General features: G+C 39.0%; 1 protein-coding gene across 1 annotated transcript; it reads right to left on the reverse strand.

Moving 5' to 3' along the window:
- Positions 1 to 7,813: 7,813 nt before the first annotated feature.
- On the reverse strand, positions 7,814 to 9,270 carry BAG5 (BCL2-associated athanogene 5). The gene has a single exon (XM_009891066.1). The coding sequence runs from the start codon at positions 9,265 to 9,267 to the stop codon at positions 7,915 to 7,917; it is 1,353 nt and encodes a 450-aa protein (XP_009889368.1). The 5' UTR covers positions 9,268 to 9,270; the 3' UTR covers positions 7,814 to 7,914.
- Positions 9,271 to 9,535: the final 265 nt, after the last annotated feature.

A 9,535-nucleotide genomic window follows, 5' to 3' on the forward strand; every position in this document is an offset into this window, starting at 1 on the left:
GGTACCAGACATCCATGACACAGGAGCTCATGAGGCATGCATTTATTTTTTCAGGGTCTCCAGGTCTGACCACATAAGTAAGATTGATCTTTGCCAGAGATATCAACTAACAAATGCATCCTGAATGTAAGCTGTCAGGTGTCCACCAGGACAGAGCAAGAACTCAGACGTTGGTGAAATGGTGGGAACAGTGTCCACAGAAGAATTAGTAACTTGGGAAGCAACTTGTGCATGGGAAGAACAAGATGGACCAGAAACAGAAATTAAGACATTTGCCACAAAACTGAATTAAAGGTTTATAACAAAAGGCAGAGACAAAATACATCAGAAACAGAATAGCTCTGTAGAAATGAAAGACAATAAATTGGCTTCTGCTCTGAAAACAGGGATGCTGAGAAATGTTCCAAAACAGAGTTGGACTGAAGCTGTTCTGAGGCTTCCCAAAGCAGTCACTGCCTTTACTGCATTTCAGTAATCTTTTTTTTTTTTTTTTTAATATTATTTGCCCTCATTGCTGTAAACTTATTTAATCCTTGCAGGGAGCCACCTTACAACTTGTATTCTGCAGACTTCCAAGGATCCCTGGCATACTTTTAGAAGGTCCCAAAAAGCAACTGCTATCAGTAGATTTTAATTTGCCATATGTATTTTTTTGAGTCTAGAATTTGAAGAAGGTTGGAGACCACAGCACATACACCATATGAATGTTCACTTGTGTATATATGTTCAGCGAGATGTTTTGTAGGTTATTAGATATTTTTTTCTTAAGTTTAGAACTCCTAATAAGTCAAATTCGAAAGCACATATATACATCCTATCAATGTAAATTGCCCTTCTGCACTAAGGCCCCACTTCATAAGCAGTCTCCTGTTTTATCTGATGATCTCGAAGATCTTTGTCACGAATTGGGGTGAATCTCACTGGGGAAGATTTTAATCTAGTCTGGATACTCTTGCACTTGCCTAAATTAACTCATGCTTCCAGCATGAAATGATTGGTGATAGCTTCTGATCTAAAAACCACGCAGATGTGGTTTCTTCAAACAATAACACACACACTGTTGATGCAAAAAACCTAGCAGAGATTGAAAATGTTTCCACTCCCTTTCTGCAGGTCACTCAAAATTATTGATTGCTAGAATATCTGAATGGCAAAGCAGGCTGGGCATGAAGACAATGCCAGGAAGAAAGTACTAAAACCACACAGTTTGGTTTTCTACAATTGCACTGCAACAGATGTGATATTTTTTTTTTTTTTGACTTCCTTTGAAACAATGCATCAAACAACGTTCCTGGACTGACTCCTACTTCAGGTTGGAAGTTTTAGCCTTAGATACATTCAAAACTGGAAAAACTCCTGAAAAAAAATGGAAAAAGACTATTAAGAATTTGCTTTGGATTCAGAGCGTAGAGATTTTCAAAGGAGCTCAGCCTGTTTGGGTGTATTTGCTCATTAGCCAAGCAAAACAGGAGCTGAGAGGCAATTCAGCTGTGGCCTATAAATATATTCTAGACTATACACGAGCGGAGAAGAAAAGCTTCTCATGAATGTGTTTATGCTGGAAATTAGAAGGTTACTCGCCTCACAGCAAAAATGCTTTGGAACAACATTTCACTGGAGGAATGAGGCAAAGCCATTTTTAGATGCAGCTTGATTAGCTGCAAGGATGATCCCACGGTTGTCTGTGACAAGGAATGGCAGAGTGCGTGGGTCCATGGATGGGCTTCTTTGCAAAATGTGTCCTTACTGGTCACAGTGGGGACTTTGGGATGCTGAGTGTTCTGGAAAACTTGGCTTTCACTAGATGTCTGAAAGTGAGCAGAGGCCACTCATTAATATCCACAGTCGGCGGAGCACTTCAAACCTCCTTTTCATGTGGTATTAACATGAGGCACCTGGAAGGTGAGAAGTAGTCTCCAGATTGATTTGCTTAAAACAATGTTATGAAGAATTGTCTTTAAAAAAATCCTAAGAAATGCAGCATAAACAATTACACAAATATCTTACTCAGACTTGCTACCAGTTGTTATACTATCCCTTCCAATTAACAGGTTATTACAGCATATATCCTTCATGTTACACAGTCTTCTGCAAGCCACGCTGATATTCCAAGTGCACGCCAAGAGTTGCCATGACCAGACATTTCAGGGAGAATGACAGTAATTATGGCATCCTTAGAGATGGGTGGCACCGTCTTGCCCAAGGGCACACAGAGGCTAAGCCCCATCACTTGGAGGTTGTATCGTGCCCGGGAGGAGCACTTAGGGTGACTTAGGGCGGAAAACAATGTTGAACTGCAGGGTGTAGACTAGGGATAACTGCAACAAGGCAAAAAGGAGCTGAGGTTTGCTTTGCTTTGCTTTGCTTGCTTTTCTTATATCATAAAACTAAAAGTTGATTAAAAAACAGTCTGACAACTTCTTTTCTTCCAGCCTTTCTTGTCTCTCTGCTTCTTTGTTATTTGTTGTTTTTTTAATTTGACTTATAGACATTTCGGTGGTCATGATCACAGATTTGGGTTTGGGTATCTGTTCAGGAGTTGATACAATTGGCGAACTAAATAAGACAGGACCTTATTAAGGACATTGCACTGTATTGTTGTGTTTCTTCCCTCGTGAGATGCTTTTGATTAGCTGCCTGAAACACAGGTTTCACAAGGAACTCCTGCAGTGCAGAAGTTTGTCTGGCAAAACGAAATGAGGAGAAACGGCCCAATTAAGAAACTAATTGTATTTTTCCATTTCTAATGGCAAACTCTGCTACAATCTATGTCCTGTAGGAAGGGGTTGCAGACTTAGAAAGGGTCCTCATTATTTTTGAACTTACAAGCAGTGCAACTCATGCATTGATCTCTGTTTGGCAGTCCCCAGAACCAACTGCTGCTGAGAGAAAGGATAAGCGTTGTGCGAAGCCTTCAACAAAAGCATACCTCATCCGCAGCTCCTTCAGTTAATGACCAGCTTTCAGCTGACATGGACATGCCTACTAACATAACTCAAAGCATTATGTACATTATTGTTCCACGTACCAAAACAGAATGATATCCAGACCAGTCAACAACTAGCACGTGCCCCACTGTGGCTCAGCAAAAGCGTTAAATTGCTCGGTTTGACCTAAAACAAAAAGGCTGACAGTATTTCAGGGAATATTCCCCCAAGAATCCACTGTCTCAATGAAGCTCATAAGCAACAGGGGAACAGGCACAGGGCTCGCTCAAAACATCAGCTCTGAACATTTGGTCATGTCTCTGCTAGCAGTTTCATCCAGCAGGCATGTTTTCCAGGATCCTGCCATTTAAATGTCTCCTACTGGCAGCCAGCTTAAACCCCCAGGCCTTTGATCCATGAGTTCAGTGCTGAAGTCCTTCTGCTCCTTCAAGTTCTCAGCCGAGAATTCTCCAAAGGAGAAGATACGCCTACGTGGCAATAAAACACAGAGTTTTTCCAGTTAAACCATTTCAGGCACCAAAATCTGCCTGTCCCAAACACACAAATTCTCAGCAAGGCAAATTCTCTCCTTTGACGAGTAAACAGCTGATCAAGACAAACAGGTCAGCAGGTAGCTGAGCAACACCCAGGGCCACTGCCCAGACCATGTACTGGTCTTTGAAGAATATATTTCCTTCAAATAAGCTATACTGTTAAAAGGCAGAGAAAGAAGATACAGTAAACTTCTTACCTATAGAAACTTTCAACCTCTATAAGCATTCTTACTCGGCACTTTCTGGGTAAGATTTTTCCAGATTGTGTATTGTACTTGTGCTTTTTATCGCCTGAATGCTTCCTATGCAAGACAAAAGAGCAACTGAAAGCAACTGGTTTATTTTCCATACATGATTCATTTGTGTTGCCTTCATCATATCCCATTCCTAAAGCAGCAAATTCCTACTTGTCTGTAGGAGTTGATAGTGCCACCTTCTCTCCTTCTTTCTCCTCCAGAAATTTAACTATGCAGAAGGTTGATCTAATGACTTACTGCTACTGAAAATCTTAACATTTGCTCCCTAACCTGTGGCCACATGACCCACCCATTCATTTTGCAGTAGCTGTGGCCCCCATGAAGCTTTTCTACAAACCAATCTGACTCACTGAACCCACAGAAAACTCCCTCCTCCGTTTTTAAGTTTGTTTTCTGCCGTTTTATTGGACTAAATCAGCTCATAGGAGTTGGCCAAGCAGCAGAAACTGCACAAAGCCAGCAGCTTTCTGGGCAGAAATAGATTTTCTGATTTCCATCAGCAGTGAGCTGATAACTTGGCTCACTGCATCTTGAGAAAACATACTGAGCCATCAGAACAATCGTGAACACGCCTCATCTACACAGTTTAAAACCAGATTAGCTTAACTCCTACTGAAGGTTCTTTAATCCACGTTGACTTTGCACATGAAGACACTTCACACCGTCAGTTTTGCAAGCTCATCTGTTAAGGCAGCATCCTTCGACAGAAAAGTGGCAAGATCTTAAAACAGCCACAAGCATTTTTGCAGCAATCATCCAACTGAAGCCCAGTAGTACGCAAAGCTATCGCTGAAGAAAGAATGCAAAGACCGACCGATGCAATGACTGTAACGCAACACTGAATGCAGAGAAAACCAAAAGGCAGCAGATTTAGCAAGCAGAGGTAGGAGTGGTTTCCACGCAAAGAACTTTATTGTCATAAATACAGCAGTGAAAAAGCAAACTTTTAAAGAAGGAGGAAAAAAAGAGCGCTTTATGTCTAGATATTTAATAAAAACACTTTCTCTAAGACAAAAACAATTTACATTCTGATAACTCACATTCAAAAATAAATAGAGAAAGGCAGCAGGGCATAACATTCAAATGAATACCTAGTAAAATGTAGTAATGTATTTTTATTAATAATCAAGAATATAACACTTCAATATTTAATCTTGAATTTGTATATACAAATGCCATATCCCACACAGCAATAAATCAAGACATATACACCATAAGGAGCATGTACACTAATTTCTGTTAAACTGAAAAAGTAGGAATCATACTTAAAAATCTCCAAACTGGTGACACAGAAAAACCACTTTGAGTGGTAAACAACAGAAATAAACACTGAAATAACAAAAGAAAACTAGTTTAAAAAGAAATACAATTAACAAATAGGAATAACGATGTAGAATTACCTCTACCCCAAATAGCCAATTATTTATTTTGCTCTAGGGTAGAATATACAGCACACAGAAAAGTTATTATATTTCAGTATAGTACTAAAATGCAGGCTTTTGCAACTTGGTCCATTTACATTTTGCTGATTATTTTAGCCTGCCATATCGTAAAGAAAAGTTGTGTGTCCCTCAATCTTTGGATATAAAAAACAGAGAAATTACATTCTTCAGCACAAAAGCAAGATTTTGAGAAATCTGTGCATTATTGGTTCTGGTTAAGCATATTTAGTTTATTATTTTCATTCATGCAAAAACTGTGAATTAATCCAGATGAGGATTTTACCATAAAATTTAAATAGTCAATTTATTAGATTAGAGAACACTGGGAAAAGGCTTAATCCACTTAGTATCTTGCTACTGAACTCTACTCAGCTAGTCAAAATTACACTAACCTTACACATTTGCCTCCTCAGAGAAGCAGGCGTAACAATTCATTCAGAAAAGCTAAAAGACATACAAATTTAAAATAGAACAGATCTGAAAATGATACTTACTCATTTTTACATAAGAGGTTCAAACATTTATAAAGCTACACGTAACCTCCAAAGAACACGGACACAAAATTGTTAAGCAAACTACAAGAAACCACTGCAGTCCTGAAAGTAATACTAAAGAAAAATGTAAAGAAAAATGAATATTATTACACTATCAAATTCTCGTATTTCCTAAAAATATAAGTGCAAATCAGAAGTTGCAGTTCAACTGTATATAAAGCTTGAAATGAGTAAAATAATTCGGGTGTATAACTTTATTAATATTCTGTGTTAGCCACATAATATATAAATATAGATTGGAATTTTAACTAGGGGAAAGTATTTTTTTGAGGTAAAGAGGGACAAACTGAATGGGGTTGTACCTCCGAAGGACCAGAGAGAATCCTCCGACAAACATTCTGTCATTGCCAAATTGTGCCTTAGGCACTGTACTCAACTGAAAAAAATAGATCATTTTTGGCAAGTAAATTTGCAAAACAATCACCTGTACAATCACAAACAAAATATATTCACACTCTGAAACTACACAGCCTTTCATCAACATCTCAAAGCATGTTATGGAGCAAGCATCTTCTCTCCTTCTCGTATCATAGGCACAGAAGACCTCCCCAGAGTCCCCCATCTCCACATCAACGCATTCGTTTTTAAGCAGAATCGTTATTTCCCAAATTTGATACTCATTCTCGGGACTCTATAGAACAATTGACACCTATTGTATTATGTTAATTTGACGTATATTATAGTAGAATGATATATGTGAGAAATCCAGTTTGCAAAGATTACAAGTCTACCAAGCTGCCAGTAAACAGTTCCTATATCTACATATGACGGTACAAGTTAGTGGTGTCATAAAGGCACTTGTCTCTCACAGACAGTATTGTTTTCTCTAATCAGTCAAAAATAGATCTAAAAATATTTATTTTAACATCCGAAATGGTTTTTACTCCTTAAAGTGGTGCAAATCATCATCTACAGAACAATAATTCATTAATTCAACATGAAAGAGCTAAGTGCAAAGTATCCATAATTAAATATATCTTTATAATTAATTCATTTTAATGCCATGCTCTCAAAAAAATGCCAAAAAACATGCTATAGTAGAAATGTGATTGGCACTAGCAGCCACAAATAAAAAGGTAGGTGCATACAATAGTACAAGCAAGCTTATTTGCAAACTAAAACAATTAAGTGATGAGTTGCAAGGAGAGACATTTGCCACAAGTCTTTTCCAAGACATGCCTAAAGCCACACCTGACCAGTATGAAATATATAACACGCATTTACATCATCAGGGACATCTTTAGAGCTAGCTACCTAATTTTACAAAAATAATTCCAAAATGCTCGTTCACTTCAAAGTGAATTCTGTTTCTGTTTTCACCGAATGTGAAATGACAAGTCAAAACCAGACCTAACAGCAGAGTTTAAAAAGACACCTAAGCAGCCACTAAATAAAGTTCAGTGCAGTTTTCAGGGGTTTATGGATGGCAGTGTGAAATCCTCGAAAACCCATTTATCTGGTCAATATACAGATGTTCCTCTCCAAGCTTCACTACCTTAAAGCAGTAATTTGAAAGAGTTTCCACCAACAGAAGACCTGTTTTTGCAAAGCAGAGGGCTCAGACATTACAAAAAATAGACATAATTGTCTTGCCTATGTAAATGCTAATTTGCAGTTGGCATCATAGTGAAATCTAAACACCCAGGAAGGTGTGATGGATGGAATAAATCAACCCAAAAGCCAGCAGGTTTTCTTGCACTTCGTACTTGCTGCTGTAACAGCACATTAAGAGCATATCCAGACTGCTGTGAAGTTGCTGGATGGAGCCTCAAGCTTGAGTACTAATTTTCATGTCCAGTCTTCTTTAGTTTTGCCAGTACTGTATCATAAGGAAGTTTCTGCATCTTTGAAAAATCTGCATTCACTGAACATTGCACAAGGTTATTAAAACAAAAACAGAAAAAAAAAAAAAGGCCATTTGATCAAGTATTAAGCTATTCCTTCAGAGAATCACACTTCTTTTTGCTTATAGCAAAGACCAGAATTGCTGATGGTGTACTGACAGTTGCCATGGCAAGTGGGTGACTGCGTGGGATAGCAGACATATAGCCAAGTCAACTGCTTATGCAACCTCCGTGATTTAAGCAAGCACAGAACACACCACTTTTATTATGTGCCTCCAATGATCTGCATAAAGTGCGAAAGGAAAAAACATTCTTCTATGTTAGGCCATGGCTGTTTCAGTATTCCCATTCATCTGTTTTCATGTCCAGATAGTAAAGAATATTCTGCGCGAGCTTTACTGCTTGCTTTCTGGCAGCCTTACACCGCTCATCACCTTGTGGATCAACAGCATCAAGTGCTAGAAGTTGTTTCGTAAGAAGTTCTTCCAATCTCATGTAATTTTTATCCGTTCTGTTTCCATCAAATGAAATCACCTCCTGCTGAATTTGAGACACGTTTCCAAGGACAGTCCAAACTGCTTTATGAGACTGATGTTCAGCAGCAGTTTGCTCAGCATACATTTGCCGTTTTTCAAGTGCTTCCTTCAAATCAATATACGTTATAAGAGTTTGAACTTCTATTACTGCTCTTCTCCTGGCTTCTCTAATACAGGGATTCTTTCCTGGGCTCACCTCATCTAAGTGGGCAATTAACCCCTGCAATTCTGCTTTGGATCCCAAATACAAATCAGAAGCATTCTCTGTTTTTAAAAGTAAAGAATTAATTTCCTTCATTTTCTTGCGGATCTCTTCTATTTTTAGAATGGATTGATTTTGTGCCAAATCATAAGCGTGAGTAGAATTTGCTTCTTCTTCCAAATCCAGGTATTTCTGCAATTTATTGATCTCTTCCACTACTTCCTTTCTGTAGTTTCTTATTTCCGTGCGACCACAGACATCTAAAGCATCCAAATCAGCAATGAGGCCTGTAAGCACACAGGATAGGTGCCGGCAGGTGTCATTACTACTCACTCCCATTAGAAGTGCAATAAGAGTTCCTCTTGCTTTGTTCACATCACACATTACGGAGTTAATTTTGGAGACAGAAGGATGCGCATCATTAGAGAGTGGCAGCGACAGCTGTTGCTTTACACAGCTTTCTATAATCTCCTGAACAGCACACACTTTTGTCAGAGTGCGGTATCTTGCTTTGCGTAAAGAAACTTTCCCTCCAGTTTTCACCTGGGTAAGCCTCAATACAATGTCCTGAATACCTTCTTCAAATTCGTCACTTATACAGTTACCTCCTTTGTAAAAGGGTGTAATCTCACGTTCCACAAGTGATTGTGCCTCCTTGAATATAGCCTCTATTTCCAGTCTGCGCGGATGGTTTGCATTTTGTTCCAGTTCCTTCAGCAGCCTCTCCGTTTCCTGAGCAGCTCGCTTTCTGGCTTGCTGAATATCCCCCTTTCCTTCAGTGTCTACAGAATCTATTTCAAAAAGCTGTTTGGTAAGACTCCTTTCTAATTTCTTGTAATCCCGATCGGTAGACAGACCACTGAAGACAACCACTTGCTGTTCAATCTCTTTGACTTCTTTCTGTATTTCATGCAACCGTTTTATGGATGGGTGTTGGTTACCCATATCCATTCTCTTCTTTCGTCCAGTTTCAGATGAACTACAAGGAAAGTAAGAACGAGACTTGCGATTAACAGAGTGCTACGCAAGCGCTTCATTATGCCACATGTAACAACTTTCACAACACCCCGAAGCCCTTCAGCATTACAGCTATTTTAAAGATCGCTAGCAATAGAAATAAACCACTCGGCTGGTATTTCATAGCTGTCCCTCTACTGTCGCACACCCCTTTCCCTCCCCGGGGCTGCGAGGGCGATGCTGCAGTTACCCACACCCCCAG

The sequence above is a fragment of the Charadrius vociferus genome, unplaced genomic scaffold (genome assembly GCF_000708025.1).
Source record: "Charadrius vociferus isolate BGI_N301 unplaced genomic scaffold, ASM70802v2 scaffold228, whole genome shotgun sequence".
Lineage (NCBI taxonomy): Eukaryota > Metazoa > Chordata > Aves > Charadriiformes > Charadriidae > Charadrius > Charadrius vociferus.